This window comes from Corvus moneduloides, chromosome 4 (genome assembly GCF_009650955.1).
Source record: "Corvus moneduloides isolate bCorMon1 chromosome 4, bCorMon1.pri, whole genome shotgun sequence".
In the NCBI taxonomy this organism is placed as follows: Eukaryota; Metazoa; Chordata; class Aves; order Passeriformes; family Corvidae; genus Corvus; species Corvus moneduloides.
This window is the reverse complement of record NC_045479.1, coordinates 10,849,807-10,866,752: the sequence shown is the minus strand read 5'-3', so window position 1 is coordinate 10,866,752 and position 16,946 is coordinate 10,849,807. Positions and strand designations below refer to the sequence as shown.

Below are 16,946 nucleotides of genomic sequence, written 5' to 3'. Positions count from 1 at the left end.
AGGCCCTGGCACAGGTTGCCCAGAGCAGCTGTGGCTGCCCCATCCCTGGAAGTGTTCCAGGCCAGGCTGGATGGGGCTCTGGACAACGTGGTCGAGTGGAAGGTGTTCCTGTCTACAGTAGGGAGCTTGGAAGCAGATGACCATTAAAGGTTCCTTCCAACCCAAACCATTCTATGATTCTATAAATCTATAAATCCCTTCTGTACTTCTGCCTTTGGATGGAGCAAAGTTTTCATGGAAAATATCCCCACTATTCCCTGCCCACAGTGGCAGTTGGTCAGGCACCCCAGAGAAGGAGCATGTCATATGCCTCAGTAAGTTATTTCAATTGACTAAATAGATTTTTTTTTTGCTTCTGAATAAACGTCTACATTTTTAATTATACTTTCCATCTTTAAATTACGTGTCAGAATCACTGTCTTTTGGTAGTGGCCAGTATTTAGCATGTGTCTCAGGAATGGTTTTTGACCACCATAAACACTTTTTGCACACTTCTGGGTAGCTGCTCATGGCTGGTGTCCTGGCAAATTTTGGTCTCTGCATGACTTGACCTTTAAATGTACAGGCTGGCCAAACTACAACAGGTCAGGAAGCTGTGAGGAACCCTGGCTTCTTTCCCTGCCAGCAGACTGGTTCAGGCTCCCTGCATTCAGCTTGCCTTGATTCATGCAGAAAGATGCAGCTAAACCAGACACAGTGCCAGTTCCTTTCTGTGGCACAGACTTGGGAAGTTCCCTAGGCTCTGTTTCTTACGTAAGAAGTAAGACAGGGAGCTGTGGAGAAGTTTAAATAACTGCTGCCAGGCATTTAGAGCAATCATTCATGACTGTGGTTTCCCATTTGGTACCAGTGATGATTAAACTTAGCTAAGCCTCTCCTTTGCTTCCCTCAAACATTTTCCTCCTGTCACACTGACACAGCTGTTTGTATGTCTGTACAGTGGATTGGATCAGGAACTGATCCAGCTAAAAATAACCAAGGGTAGAGTGGGAAACTCTTACTTTTCAGCCACTGAAATTTCAATCTGCATCATGCTGCAGCTGCACACAGAGCTGCACTGGCACCACAAGCAGAGCTCAGGAAGAAGTGACCACAAGGACACACAGAAGAGGAGATGAGGCTTTTGGAAGAAAAGGAGGTGGAAGCAGAGCTCCAATGGGATGAGCAGAGTAGTACAAACCTGGAAGCTCCACTCCTCAGAGGTACTTAGCAAGAGATGAGCACCGATTCCAGCTGTGTGACGTCCCCTTGGAAAAGATTCCCAAACTGAACCTCCTCTGCAGATATTCCTCGTGTGCAAAAAAGGGGCACATTTCTGCTTAATGCCTTTGTTCTGCTTTCTCTTAACTCCCTGCTGCTCCCCCCAGGTTCCTGTTTGATGGCATGGATGGCATGGTGGCAATACCAACTTAAGGAACCGTGGAGCTCTAAGGATGTTTGTTACCACTTGCCCCAGACTGCAATTTTCCCTGACTTGTGCCAGGCCTGCTGTTTGTGGAGCTGTGTGGAGCACTGGATCAGGGAAGCAATCCAAATTAAAAATAACCCAGCGGGGTGGCTGGGGGGTGGCAAGAGCTTTAGCAATCCAGGATATGCTGCAGTCACAAATCAGCGAGAGCTGTTTGCCATTGCAGGATGTCATGAAAGCCCAGCCTCAGAGATACCTATTTAATACAAGGAATATGAACCTTTCAGCCAGTGAAGGAGCCTTGGGAATGAGGAGGCAGGAATCCTTTGCCTATGTTCATAAGGGACATGAGAGCAAACCTCACTGTGCTCAGGTGGCAGCACAAAACACCTTCACACAGGCTTTGCTTTACCAGTCCTTCACATGATGCTTTTGGAACAAAGGTTAGTGGCAGTGTGTGCTGTTCCACTGATGGATGTTCTTTATTCTGTGGATTAGGGAGAAAGCTACCAGGATTTTTAAAGGCTGGAAGGGTACTGCAGATATGGGGGCTGTGCCATCACCAAGAAAGGGAATAAAAGAGCCTTCTTGACAGACATAGCTTCATGGTACAGAGTGAAGTAATAATTTGTGGATGCATTCCAAAAGAGGATGTATTCCTCTTCTTTGCTCTAGAGAGACAATGCCACTGTGATGCACCAGCACTAACCTACATGATCACAGCAGCAGTGACATCACTTTCACCTTGGAGGAAGCATCTGTCATTCTCTCTTGTATTCCAAGCCCTGTCTGGTTTTCTTCTGGCATCTCTCTTCAGTTCATGGTTCATCCCTCCTGGGCTGAGTATTTTTAAGTACCAGTCATTTCCTTTTTCTCTCCCTCCTGCTTCTGACTTGGCACTTCACTGCTTCTCTCCCCAGGAATGCTGTTGCTGGGAGGTGACTGACTTGAGCACTGTTGGCAAAGGTGGTGAATCCAGAGACTCAGAGCCTGAGGAGTTTCAGGATCTTCTCAGGTTACATTTCTAGAGAAAGGAATTTACTTTCTCGCCACATGCATTAGTGGCTCTGGTCACAGCGAGGTAGAAGATGCAGGTGAAAACATTGGCAGCTACATACCAAATTAACCAAAGGTCTAAGTGCCTGAAGCTTAGGGCAGGATGTGGCTGCCCTGAGGTAAACCCTGAGTACTTTCACACCAACCCCTGTCCTCAGGACAGCCCTGACAAGTAACATGAGTGCTGACTGTGCAAGGGAACATGGATTCAAGGGTCCAGACCAAATACCATCATGTTTTGTCATCTTCTTTCACCTCTCTAAGAATATGAGGAGTTGTGTTCGTTGATCTTAATTCTTCCTTCTCTCGACACAGGAAAAATGTTCTCTTTCATCCCCTTGCTCCCTGCATTCCCATTGCTGCTTCCCTTCTCCCAATAATTGTTAAAATTCTCTTTTTTTCCAATAAAGCATCTTGTGGTTCCTGTTTCACTGTACGTTCACATAAAGGCTTGATCATAGGTCCAAAGAATGGGGAAGATGCCTGAAATCCCTCTAATGCATACTATATGTAAACTCTGTTTTTCCTGTTTTGCTTGGTATTTCTGCCTGAAGGCATCAGGAGAAATCCAAAGGTCATCTGTTAAAGAAATCAGGCAAGAAAAGAAAGCAATTGACCAGCAAAGAGGCACCTTAAGCACAACAGCCACGTGCAGAGCTGTGGGAAGAAACTTCCCAGTCCCTGTACTTGGAAAGATCTGCTAAGGCTGGAAAAAGGGAAATGGAAGGACACACACGGGCCTGTCAAAAGCTCTGTCATTTGTAAAGGCAGGGGCACATTCTGTGTGCTTGGAGATGCTCTGGGGTAAGCAAGGCGAGGCTTCCCTTTTGTGAGGGGAAACGCTGACAGAACAGGGCCTGACATAGAGGAGTCTCCTCTGTGGTTCCATGCTTGGAGATGGGAAAGCACAAACACCTCAGCCACAGTCAGGCAGAGTTCAGCAGGGTTGTGGGGAAGGTCAGCTGGAGGAAGAGACAGCAGAAAATGGCCCAAGGCAACACATGAGCATCAGGGCAACTGCAAGAGCTCCGGAAAGAAAAAAAAAAAAGCAAGTCTGGGTATGAGGGATCAGTTACTTGGGGGGTCTGGAGAGTGGTGACCCTTCTCCCATGCAGCTGTTATCACCCCCAAATCACACCTTCCCAGCAGCTTCACGAAGTCCAACGCCCACCCCCCCTTGCCCCCGAGTCTTCCTTCCTAGCTGTTCATCCCATCCCAATCCATTCCGCTCTCCCTTCCCCTCATGTGGTGGCCTGGTTCAGCCATTCACCTCGGCAATGGCAAAATGCTGTGAGACACCTTCACTTTGGCTCTGTTGCCTCTTCTGGCCTCCCTTTGCTCAATTTCCTGAAATTTCCTCTATTTCCTTTCATTTTCAGAGATGGAGGCTCCTGCTGTTGTGTCTCTGGCTATTCAGACCAGTGTTGTTGAGGTAAAGAAGAAACAGAGCCTGAAAGAGAAGTCTCCTGTGCATGCAGGGACACTTTTGTTTGCTTGATACATCTCAAAAAATGTTTTAGAGATTACACACAAAATACTTAAAAAATTATTAAGCACACTTCTTGGACAAGATCAAAAGAGATTTGTTTTTCCAGTCACAATGAAGCAAAGAGTGTAGAAAGCTCTATTTCAGTCATCACTATTACATATATTTTTTTCCCAGCAGGAGTATGGAAAACTGGATCCAATATAACCCAGGTGGCACTGGGAAAACAATCTCCTCAGAACCAGTAGGATGGTGTGTCACTGCAGAGTCAAAAAGACAAACCATTTTATCTCATAAAGGAATGGTGCCTTATCTCATAAAGAAAGTGCCCTCCTCTGGCTTTTCAGATTCTTACAGAAATGTGAGAAAATTAAGACCAATTTTAAGAATTTCCCTCAACTCCAGATTCTTGGGCCGAGAAACTGATGGGAAACTCACTCTGGGGAGGAAGAAAGAAAGGGAAGGGAGGGAAGGGAAAGAGAAAAAGAAGAGAAGGGAGAGAGAGAGGGAGCGAGTCGGGATAACAACACCAGGGTGATAGATTTTATTTCAGAGATGTCATTCATCCATTTGTCTCTCTTAGGTATTTCTGAAGTGCCGCAGTGCTGCAGGATCTGAGCACTGTTAGCACAACAGAAATTTACAGTATTCTACATCCCACAGCTGGCAGGAGCATTTGGGCACCAGCTGGTGACCACAGGTCTGGGATGGAGCGTGCTAGGGATGCTCTGCTGGAATTAGAGTAACTAATTTGCTTTTTCCAGTAGCCTCCCACTATGACCCTGAGGGAGGAGCTGGCTGGTAGAGAAGGCAGTGAGGAGGCTGCTGTCAAAGTGAACCTCCTGGTTCTTTTGTTTTTGCACATCTCCCAGGCCATCTGAATTTGGCTCGTGAGTTCATGCTGCCCACAAAGTAGTTAAATCCCTGGAAGAAGAGGACCATACCCTGCAACTTCTGCAAAGGAAGGGTTGGTATCCAGATTCTCCTCTCCAGCTACATGACCACAAAAAGTAAAGGGCAAAAAGGCCAGGGGAAGTGACACTGAGCAGGCAAAACAAACAGTGGCTGTGGAAAGGAACTTCAGTTATGTGCTTACACTGGTGAGCAATCCCATCCTAGCTGCTAGGGAACAGGTGGGAACCCTAAGGCCACTTCGACTTGGCATAGTTTAAAATAAATTAATAAAGATCTAAGAAATAAATCCATGTCAATCCTTTATCATTTATAGAACATTTCTAAATATACATAGCACTTCACAAAGCACAGGGAAAGGAAAATGAATGCCCTGAGGGTTGCTGTGAAGGGGCAGACACCTCTCATGAGGAAGGATGAGAAAACACGTGCACCGTGGCCATGTGGCAAATGGCATCTGATTGTAGTACCAGGGAAAGAGGGTAACGGGGCTTTGGGATGCAGAACTACCCACTGGAGTCCTCTGCACAATTCCAATCCACGCTTGGTGTGTGTTGGGAGGAGATGACTGGAAAGGGCAATGTGGGCCAAAGTCATCACTACATCCAGCTGTCTGTAATCCAGGGGACCTGGTGTAGTCACACCCTTGTCCATCTCCTTGTACCTCAGGCCTGGACCAGGAGCTGCACCTTGGATCATGCCCAGACCACACTGAGGGACGCTGCCTACCACCAGTGCCCCGCTGGTGTGACATAAGGAGCAGTTGTGACTGAAGCTCTGCCCACAGTGGCAGCATTTGAAAGGTTTCTCCCCTGAGTGGGTGAGGGCAGAGCTGTCACTGAAGCTGGTCCCACCCTGGGCACGGCTGTGGGTGCGCTGGTGGCCGATCAGGTCGGAGCTGTGGCTGCAGCTCTGTCCGCACTCGATGCAGCCGTAGGGCTGCTCCCCCAAGAAGGCTCGCTGCTGCACAGCAGCATCCCTGCTCCTCCAAAGCCTTCTGGGACCGGGTCTCTGGGAGAAGGGACATGTCCCTGTCACAGTTTGGAGAAGCTGCCCTCATGAGAAAGTCCCTGTAGAGCTCTGCTGCCCCCGGCCCATCCCACTGGAGACCAGGCTTTCCTTAAACACCTCCAGAGACAGGGACTCCCCCTCCTCCCTGGGCAGCCCGTTCCAGTGTCTAATCACTCTTTCTGTGAAGAAATTCCTCCTGATGTCCAGCTTGGACTTCCCCTGGTGCAGCTTGAGGCTGTTCCCTCCTGTCCTGTTCCTTGTTCCCTGGGAGCAGAGCCTCACCCGCCCTGGCTGCCCCCTCCTGTCAGGGAGTTGTGCAGAGCCAGAAGGTCCCCCCTGAGCCTCCTTTGCTCCAGGCTGAGCCCCTTTCCCAGCTCCCTCAGCCCCTCCTGCTGCTCCAGCCCCTTCCCCAGCTCTGTTCCCTTTGCTGGACATGCTCAATGTCTATCTTGCAGTGACAGGCCCAGAACTGGACACAGGATTTGAGGTCTGGCCTCACCAGTGCCAAGAACAGGGCTGTCCTGCAGCCTTCACAAATTCCCTAGCTTGCATTGCCACATTTTTCTGTTGTTCTCTTCACCTGACACTCCCCACCATCTCTTTGTATCACAATTGTCTCTGATTCCTCCCTCATATTTCTTCATTCCACCTCCAGAAAAAAAGAGAAGGCTCTGGGGAGACCTTATTGTGGTCTTTCAATATAGTTTCCTCTCCATCTTTCTTGTAGGCTCCCTTCAGGTACAGCACAGGGTAAATCTTACCTGCTTTTCAGAATTTGCCAATGTTTTAAGAACCCTCTGTCTTTTCAGGTGGGACATTTTGGACTTATCCCATGGCTTCAGTGTGTTTTACTCTGCCAGCCAGCCCTAGCAAGACTGTGAGGAATGTCTGCCTGCATTTGAGTACCTAAGTGGTGGCAGATTTAGAGTATATTAAATCAGTCCTTTCAATCTGTTTTGCAATGGAACTGAACTGTTCCTACATGGGTTAAAGACGAAATTGTTACTTTTTCATACCTCTGAAGCCATTTAAATGGCTTCCATTAAAAATGGAAAATCTCTGCTTTCAAGTATAATTAGTCCCTAAACTCAAGTTATCTGCTATCTGCTGTTCTTATTCAATTTCTGTTAAATCAAACTTTATTGACTAGACTTGTTGGGGAAAGGCTATTTATGATTTTGTCTGCTTATTTAAACTAATTAAGTGCTATTGATTTAAAGCATCTGTGTGTGGGTTTAATTCCTGTGCCTGCTCTACCATGCAAAAACCCCACAGTATTTATTAATATTTCCATAGACTTTAAGGGGGTGCCAGAGGGAGGGTGGGCACAGAGGATGCCTGTGGTAGTTTGGTTTCTTGTTTTCATACATGCCAAGGAACTTCATGGTTTTAGTTCTTTCTTCAAACCCACCAGCTAATCTGTGACTGCTATACAAATTTTCCTGAATGACAAATACAGGGTGAATATTTTGAGTCTCTTTGGGTTTGTGCAGTGTTCCCTGGTTTTTGCGCCTGTGGGCATCCCAGCATCACCACTGGAGCTTATGTTGTGCTAATATTCACTATGGCTTTTAAAGCCTTTTCCCAAGTCTGTGCTTCCCATGATAGATTGTCCATTCCTGCAAGCGTGGTCTACCATCACAGAAAATTAAATCCTCTGCCTTTGAAAAATTCACTTCATTATTCTTCCTTGAAAAACAAGAAAATCCTCAAAACCAGGGAGCCTGCCAAAGTGCAGAATGCATCTACAATATACTACTCAAACCAAAATGCATGGAGTAAAAATAAACGTGGTAAATCAAGCTTTAATCCTAGTTTTAGACCCCTTTGATGCTTTTCCAATTGTTTGTTCATCACAATTTTTCAAGTGTTTCCAGGAAGCATTCATTCCAACAGCCATACTGTGTGTAGCTATGCTTTGTGCAATTCCTTTGTTTCCTTGGGAATGTGGTGGGCTCTTTTTTTGTCCTGGAGATTTTGGAAAGCTGAAATTTGGGCCGTATTCAATTACAAAAAGGCAAAACCATGCAATAAATCACACTGGAGTTTATTCTCTATGAAAGTGCTTCCCATTTGAGGGAATTGCATTAATGCTGCTCTAGACTGAAAGTAGTTTGTGGCAGGAAACACCATTTCATTTTGTATTTGTACAATATCAAGTACAGTTGTGTCTCTGCCCAGTTCAAGGTTGAAAGAAGCTACTGTTGTAAAAATAAAACACAGTTGTAGATCCCCATCTGCTGGGTTTTTCATATATTGCTGCCAAAATTAGACAACCCCTGATTTTGAGAGGAAAAATTGATTTTGGCCATAATTCCTGCTTGTTAAGGAAAAAAAGAACTGCATATAATACTCAAGCTGATAAATTTGTTATCCTCTGGTGACCACGCCACTGAGCTCTTGGGCACCTGCACATTCCAAATAGCTCTGCTGAGATGGAAAAGCAACCAGTTTGGCCTGGGTTGGAAGGGACCTCAAATATCATCTGGATCCTGCCATAGGTAGGAATCCTTCATCAGGGAAGATAATGAGTTGCAACACAGCCTTGTCTCTGTTCTCTATCTAAGCTCTGTGTAAGTGAAGGGCAAATGCACAGGCCTCTCCCTTGCTGCTGTTTCAAGTTTTATGATTTGGCTCCATTTTTCTGCATGAAGGAGAAAATAAAGAGCGAAAAAAGAAAAGTAGAAAATGCCAAGGATAAATAAGCATGTTATCAGGCACCTAACAAGGCTAATGTCAACCATTAAAAATACAAATCCAGTGACAACTGCAATTCCAACTTGTGCTAACCATTTCCTCCATCCTGTAAGCCCTAAAGGCTTTAGGAGGGTAGTAACCCATGACCCAGGTTCTAATCCATCAAACCAGGCTCGTGGTTGCATAGACTGAAATAATTCTCTAGCTTGATCATTTATTTCTTTCGTCTTAGCTTGTGCCTCCTCAGTGGAGGATGAGGCACTATGGATGGTAAGGCAACACTCAGTTCCAGATAAATTCAGCATATTCCCAGCTAGATTCCCTTTCCAGTTTAGCCAATTCAGTAGCTGTGTATTGGATATTTTTATGGCAATTTGAGGTTGTCTCATCTTCCAAACCCTCACTCCCCTATTCAGTTTTAACAACAGGTTGTTGTGGAACTGGCACTTTATCCAGCTGGTTACACAGGGATTCTAATTCAGAGAGTGGATATGTTGTTGTTTCTTTAGGTAGCCTTGGTCCTAATTCATCATCCCCTTCTCTTGTTAAGCTCTCTGAAACATTAAGTTGAATGATCACTTTGGATCCCAACATTTAACCTCATTTGTGTTTTCATCTCACTTTTGGGAGTGTTGAAAACCTAATTCCTTTCCACAGCTGTGGATCGAGGCAAAACTTGCCCTTTTTTTTTCTGCAGAGTACCAAAAAACCTCAAAAGTTAACTGATGCAGAGTGGAGGTGTCTTCCCCATCCCCACTAATGAATGATCATTTTCAGCCCTGAAAAATCTTGGGCAAGGCCTCCAAGACCTTTGTAACTTTTAGAATATAATGAAGGAATAATGTCTTCTATGCAACTGCATTACAAAACCCACGATGTAACTTAGCTGAAATGATTATCCTTGCTTCACATGATTAAGAAATCAGGATCCAATCCAGATTAATAAGGCTAAATACCTTCAAAGACTGCTGGGCCAACATCCACATCAATCTTTAAATTCATGGATCCACATTAAGACCTCCTAGATGTCATCCAGGTCCCCAGGATTAATATTCTACATTGGCTGTCTCTCTTTTTGCAGAGTTAACTTGCCATAATAAATTGTGTGATTAAGGTGTGATATGGGGCTGTTAGTTCTTTTTTTATTATTCTAGTTGTTGACTTCCATTCACAACACCTCAATTATCTGCCTGAGTGCATAATTTCTTCAGATGCACTTTAATCAGCAAACTTTTTCCAAGTTCTCTCCTGGTGTCAGCTTAGTAACAACTTCCTGAGTTATTTTATTTTCCTCTGAAGAAAATAAAATGCTTCTAAAGACTGACAGGTTAAAAGCAAAATTGGGAAAATTAGTGTCAATTTTACAGATCTGCAATTCCAGCTGCTTCTCAAAAAATTGCCCTCAATTTCCTGCATTTTCAGATCATTATTTCTTACACTTGTACCATTCTGCTGTTATTATTATTATTATACAGAGAAAAGAAAATGGAGCTGGCTGAGGGATAAAAAGAAAAGTTAATGGCCAAGTCCCCTGGCCTATTTATGCATGAGCAGGTCCAGAGTCAGTGAGATCTCCCCAAAAATCCACAGCACACGCAGGCTGTGGGTTTCTGCAGAGAGCAGCTCGTGTGCTGTGGGCAGTGAAAGTGGATCAGCCCATCCTCTTTCTAGCCAGGAGACCTCCAGATTTCTGATCAGCAGAGAAAGGGAAAACCCAGACAAAAGCTGCCAGGACCGACAGCTCTGGGTGGCCTTGGCTCCCAGGGCCACCTCTATGTAACCCTTTTACAAAGGACAAAAGCTCCCCAAAGGTTCATTTCTAACAGAAAAGGAACGTTTTAATAAGGAACATCATAAAAGCAACTGAAATACAAACTTTAACCACTGATTTCATTAGGAGATTCTGCTTTAAGAAGAATGACATCAAACATCAAAAAAAAAAGTTATGAACAGTACCCCTGAGTTTCCATGGAATAGTAGCAACTCTTACTGAAGCTCTGAAGCCTGGAGACAAAGGACTCTGAAATGCTCAACTGATGGAAATTACACCTCAAAGATACCAGTACAAGATCACATTGAAGGGATGTCCTTTAAGACCTCTCAATTTGGCTTAAATAATATCCCAACAAGTTAAGACTAATCCAAAAATCCCACACAGTAGGAACGAGTGTGTCATTTTCACAGTCTGTAGTCACACAGCAGATGCGTCACACTTGGTCCCACAGTTTTAGCTTTGGGACAGAATGTGACAGTCTGTCAACAAGAAGAAGGCTTGTTAAGAGAAACAGTGTTTCCCATTCTTAAAATCTAGACTTTATTTTATTAATTACTAAGAGTGCATCCTTTTAACAAGGTAACATTAAAATCACAACTACAAACCAAAAAACCAACCATGCACAAACACAGCATCAGTTCAAGAGAAAAACTTTTTGGCACAAGCCGCAAAGTTTCTTTATCCCAGTTGAAAGGTAAATGAGCTTTTTTGCACTTTTGAAGCTTAAAGGCTCTGATGCTGCCCCAAGCCTGACACTGATGGAAACAATGAGGTAGATCAGACCAATGTGTCTTAAAACTCTGCACTCTCCTACCCTGACAGGCCCAATGTCAGAGTCCTACTGAGAAAAAAAAAAAAAAGAAAAGAAAAAAAAATTGTTTCCTCTGCTGTTTTCACAAGAAGATGCACCTGAGCCTCTCAGTGTTCCTCCTCAAGCAGTAATTATTTACCCCACTCCTACCCCTACTTAATACCTAACAGCCAAAACCATGTAATAATCCAAATAGGATATGACAGAGTATCTAAACCCAGGCTCAGCTGAACTCATCTTTGAGCAAAAGAACAACTGCCCTATAAACCAGTTTGGCTTTTCCTCATGAACTCTTGGTAAGCAAGGTAGAATTGAAAGGTGGTATTTTGTTGAGGGTTTTTTGGTTTATTTTCAGTTGAGTTTTTTGGGGGAAGAGGGGGAGTATGTTTGTTTTAAACAAAAAGCAGAAAGTATTTTTTTCTAGTTTGAGCAGTGCTGCTGGCCTAAGAATCAGCTAAGTCAAGGACACCTGATTTAAAGACTTCCTAAAGGAAAGAAGCTTTTGAAATGGATGCTGGGAATAGGGGTGCTGTAAACTGAACATCTTTACATAAGCATCTTGCTTCCCTCTATATAAATCAGACTTAACAGGAGATGTGTGAAACGTCCCTGAGGACTTTATCATTGGATTCAGGTCGTTAGGAGAGGTACAATTGCCCAAATCCATGCTGAAAGATGTATCAGGTAAAAAATACACTCAAGTTTGATGCATTATCTTGTGAATGAATGTTTCAAGTCACTGCACCCCAGCGATAATGATCTCTTGAGCTGCCTCGACAAAGGTCATTCCTGGCAAAAATCCCTGCAGGCTACAGGGCAGGGATTTGATCAGCTGCTGCTTGCTGATGCATCTGAGTGTACAGTCAGCACCTCCACAGCTACAACAACTGCAACACCACAGCCCAGGGGTCACCTGCCCTGAGTGGCAGAATGGTCCAGAACAGTCACACGCGTTTACAGCACAAAGCTGAGCAGGCTGCAGCAGTCACAGAATCTTGAGAGATTGGGAGCTGAGGTGCAGGCAGAGCTCCAGAGGCAGATGAAAGGGATAAGGCACTGGCACCTTCATAGGAGAGGAGACAGCTGGGATTAAAAAGGGGGCAAGAAATAGATGCTGCAGCAGCCATCTGCTGTCCTAGGAGGAGTCCTAAGCTATAAACGTTGGAATTCAGGAGAGCATTGCCTGGGAGCAGTGTATTTAATTGCTTCTGAATTTCCTGAAGCACCTGCAGTTGACTTTGCTGATTCAGGAGAAGCATATCCATATTTGCCCTCATTTTCTTCACTGTACAAAGAGAAGGGAATGTTAATGCCTGCTATGTAAAATCACAAGGCAGTTTAGAAGCCTTTTTATACTTACACTCTTCAGAAACAAGATTCCAGTGATCCATCTGGCTTTCCTCTGCACCACACCTTTGCTCTTCCTTCTGCCGAAGAGATGTAAATTCAGGTTGGTTTGCATCTAAAAGGAAGACAATGCAAGTGAAGAGTTGCAAGGTCTGCATTCCAAACATGGCAGCTCAGCAACAACCCTTCCTTCCTCTCACCCACGCCTTAAAATTCAAACTTCGTTCAAGTCACACAGTGGTCCAAACTAAACCAAAACCAAAGATTAGGCTGATACAGGGGTTTTGGGGTTTTTTTGAGGGGGCAAAATGAGAAAGCAAAGCTGGGGCAAGGGATCTGTTGAGGAAAAGGGCAGTTGAGATTAAGTAAAAATGGGTTTGTATTTGCACACTTTCTTTATAAGCAGATATAGTGTTAGACTAATCTGATACTACTTAAGTGTCCAACAGAGCAAAAAATGAGACTTTTCTTCAGGAATTATAAACTCTTGTATCCTGCAAAAGCCATGATGAACAAAACAAGGTTTAGGAGTGTAAGGTTCCATGCTTAGGGCTCACTGGCAGAGTTCCTAGGCCACCTCTTTGTATCAGTGGACTGAGAGGCCTCAAACCCTACATTAAGAACTCAGTTTTGCCATTCCATTACCAACTTGATAATAACTGCATCATTATTCCCACTGTTAAGGTGAAAGGCTCTTCTTTTTTTTTCCCCAGAAGAAACAAACAAAGTAAAACAACTACAAACAAACAAACAAACCACAAAAACCAAAGAAAAACCTCACACACAAAACACCTGCTTCTCATGCCAACACCCAGAACAATTCTGTGGGTGTCTAGGCAAGATTCAAGATGAAAACTTAAAACATTTTTGACCAAGGATAAAGGGACTGTCCATGTAAAGGTACAAAAACAGGGAAAAAACCCCACAATGCCAGTTTTTATCCCTGAGTTTCTGGTCACTACTAGAACATGAAATATTGCAAAATCCAGAAAACTGCCTACTTGAAACAATCCCTTTATCTGACAGACTGTTCTGTGCTAAGACTATTCCAGAGACTTCCCACTGCAGACAACAAGCTAAGATTCAATATCCACATATAACAAAAATTAGCTGCTAGAGATTACCAAGGCAGTGTTTACAGTCAAAATTCCTTGCATCTTCCTAAGCTTATCATTTTGATAGCTGAGCACTTCTGAAGATCTAAGGCTAGACATCAGGCAACACTACGAAGCAGGAATTAGTAAGATCTTTATTATTAGTGAGGAATCAGTGGGATCTGAGAGCTTTGAGGAGTGTAAGGTGCCAAGCAACCTCCATGGTAACACCTACATTTCAACTTCAGTTTTTTCAAGTAACTTCCTCAAATGGCAGAGATAAATTTATTATATCAGAGACGGGGAAAAAAAAAAGTAACAAAACCAAACCAACCAACCAACCCCCAATACTCATATCCAGAGCAAGGAGGGAGAAGTGTTTAGGAATATTTCATATATCCCCCAAGATTCTGCATAACTTGAAATAAACACAAATCAGTTACCTGCTGTGTGTTCACTGGGCCTGTCTCTCAGCTGCTGGTGTTTGATGGTGTTTGAGCTCACACTGAAGCTATTTCCATGCTCTGAACGCCTACGGGGTTTCTCATCTGCATGGACTCTCTGATGCTGCAGCAGAGCTGTGTTCCTACTGAAGCTCTTTCTGCACGTGGTGCAGGAGAAGGTTTTCTTTTTCAGATGGGTTTTGTGGTGAGCAAGGAGGGTCGAGGCACGGCTGAAGGTTTTCTCACATTCCTTGCACTTGTAGGGCGTCTCCCCTGTATGGACTCTCTGGTGGACCACCAGGTTGGCCTTCCTGCTGAAGCTCTTCCCACATTCTGCACACACAAACACCTTTTCTCTTGAATGGATTTGCAGGTGGGTCAGGAGCCTGCAGTGGCCCTTGAAGGCCTTCCTGCATTCTGGACACTTGAAGGGTTTCTCTTCCCAGCGCAGTTTCTCGCCATCAGTGCTGAGGATGTGTTTCCTGGAGTCTCTTTTTTTGTGAGGGGAATCATCACAGGCTGCCCCCCTCTCTGGGCTCTGGGCTGCACGTACCTGAGGCAGTTCCTCTTGCTTAAGGTCTTCAGGGAAGCCTTTCTCGTCCTCATTGTCCCCCAAAACGCAGTCCCCTGATGGAGTAAGAGACTCATCTTAACACTCCTCTTTTCCCTGAGGCAGATAAGCTGCTCCTTGTAAAATAACTCAATTTCTTAGGCCTACCTTCAGCTTAAACCAGATTCCCCTTTCCCAAAGAGGAAGGGAAATTCTGAAAATTGAGACAAGAAGGGGGAGAAAAGTGCAAAGAGAAGAGACAGGTAAGAAATGTTCCTCTTCTCTTCCTTCCTCTCCCCATTTCCTTGTATTTCTTCCCTTCAGAGAATGGCAAAACGAAGACTGTCAAGATGAAGGAAGGAAAGGAACATGCTGAAGCATCTCACCCATCCCAAATACCTACTTTTAGCTATTTGTTCCCGCAGACTTATTTCAAAAGCTTTCCAGGCTGTAAATTAGCATTAACACGCTGTTTCAAAGCTGGGCATTTGGGTGGGGATCTTTCAGCACAGAAGAGCCCACTTAGCCTTCCTTAGACAAAACCAGCAGGGAGATTTAGGTTGTTTCTCACTTGTGCTAGTTTGTATTTACCGAAAAAAAGTTAAATTATGTCTTTTGCAGGTTGGCACACCAGGCTTTTTTTCTCTATCACAACAACAAATATAAGTACTATAAGGACACTGTATATTTGTGCATCAGAAGTAAAAAGGCTCTGTATTGATTAAAAAAATTAACTAATTCCCAATTAACTATTAGAATCTCTTTTCATAGCTAGACCTAACACAACATTTACTTTCCTTGCAACGACAAGCTAAATAAATTGCATTCTGAAGAAACTCACCAGAAACATTCAAACATATCCCTGTCTTTCCTAAAGAATGCAACCTGTTTATTTCACAAGTGAATATGCACCATCACACACCCCACAGTAAGCTCTAGGTATGTTATTCTGATGGCTAGATCTTATATTTACAGCAGGTCAGCATTAAAAGAATCATGAGGATCACCTAATGAACACTTAGACAAGGTTGATTTTTGCAAGCAACTTCAGATGTTTACTATTAATTCAAGCAGAAGATTTAGCAATTAGCATCTCTGATCTAGAACTAAAATAGTACTCACACATTTAACAAAAAAAGTTTGTTTAATCCACTAACAAAACCAAACCAAACCAAGCTTTCTACATTCAAGATAAAACTCTGCAGGGCAATTTCAGTCCTACCTCTATGATACCAAGGAATAAAATTCTTGAGTAACATGTCCTTGAAGAGGCAAAATGCAAAACGCTCTCTGTTTACATGGATGTGGCAACCAACACCTAACTAGCAGCAATAAAATAAGCAAAGTTGCTGAGAGAGGGCATCCTCTCTCTTACATCAAGGAATTAAACCCAAGAGGGAGCTTTCTCCCAGAGGGACGAGGAAGGCTCTCTGTGGCAGGAGCACTCACTCCTCACGCTACAGCCACGAGGCTGATTGTTCCCCGAGAGCCTTGCAGGTCTCTGACAGGGACATGCAGAACCCTCCACTCCCACCCACAGCCAGAGCCGGGCACTCACACACTCTGGATGCAGCTCAGCAACTCCCTCAGACCCTCCTCACCTGTCAGAAATCCTGCAAGTGTGCTGGCTGCCCGTCGCTCCCAATGACCTGGACTGGCTGATTTTAGAAGAGGAGGTGGAAAACCGCAGCAGAAAGAAACCCAGAACACCACCGCAACCTTGCCTCGGCCTGGCATGGCATCCGGCCCCATCCTGGCATCCCGGGGATGGAATGCCGGCACCACGCTTCCCCGCGGGATTGAACTACCAAGAGTTTACATCTCACCTGGATATCCTGCAGGATCACTCCTCCCGGGGCTCTGGAAAATGGAAAATATGGACTCCATTGCTGGCTCCATCTAGAAGAGGAGAGGACACGGAGCGTGAAGCCTTTTCCAGCAGACGGGAGCAGAAGGGGAGGAACAGACGCTGGTACAGCACACTTTGGCTGTGCCTGGCCTAAGAGGGGCAAGCCCGGGACAGAAAGGGCAGCCCTCCACAAAGACCTGAAGTTGGGTGACTCGTGAGCTTCATCCAGAGCCCCGCGTGATAAGAAGCGCCTTTTCCTAAGCTCAGTCTCCCTGGGAAGCACCGACCGGCCCTCGGGCAGCGGGCCCCACTCCCCTCTCACCCTCAACACCTCCCTCCTGCTTTCTGGCACGCTTTAATGCCGGCCCGCGGGCGCTGTGCCCTCCCGCGGGGCCGCTCCGCCCTCTCCGAGCCCCGGGCGGGCTCCGGGCCTCGCTCACGTGCCTGCTCTGCCGGGCCTTGGCTTCGCCGCGGGCCTGCTGCTCCCCAGCGCCGCCGGCTCTTCCCG

General features: G+C 45.0%; 1 protein-coding gene across 3 annotated transcripts; it reads right to left on the bottom strand.

Moving 5' to 3' along the window:
• Positions 1-9,434: 9,434 nt before the first annotated feature.
• LOC116443518 (zinc finger protein 501-like) lies at positions 9,435-16,946 on the bottom strand. Of its 3 annotated transcripts, XM_032107701.1 has the most exons (5): positions 16,636-16,946; positions 16,416-16,488; positions 14,040-14,666; positions 12,516-12,617; positions 9,435-12,440 (listed from the first exon to the last, which is right to left on the bottom strand). In XM_032107701.1, the coding sequence occupies exons 2-5, from the start codon at positions 16,486-16,488 to the stop codon at positions 12,100-12,102; spliced, it is 1,143 nt and encodes a 380-aa protein (XP_031963592.1). In that variant the 5' UTR covers positions 16,636-16,946; the 3' UTR covers positions 9,435-12,099. The 3 variants fall into 3 exon arrangements, with proteins under 3 accessions (XP_031963592.1, XP_031963591.1, XP_031963590.1); XM_032107700.1 differs by having other exon boundaries at positions 16,416-16,945; XM_032107699.1 differs by lacking the exons at positions 16,416-16,488; positions 16,636-16,946 and adding an exon at positions 16,191-16,404.

Coding starts and splice junctions, on each gene's coding strand:
- LOC116443518 (XM_032107699.1), bottom strand. CDS start 16,341: ATGGGGCCGGATGCCATGCCAGGCCGAGGCAAGGTTGCGGTGGTGTTC. Junction 14,667..16,190: donor ACTTGCAGGATTTCTGACAG/GTGAGGAGGGTC, acceptor TTACTCCATCAG/GGGACTGCGTTTTGGGGGAC. Junction 12,441..12,515: donor GAATCTTGTTTCTGAAGAGT/GTAAGTATAAAA, acceptor CTCTTTGTACAG/TGAAGAAAATGAGGGCAAAT.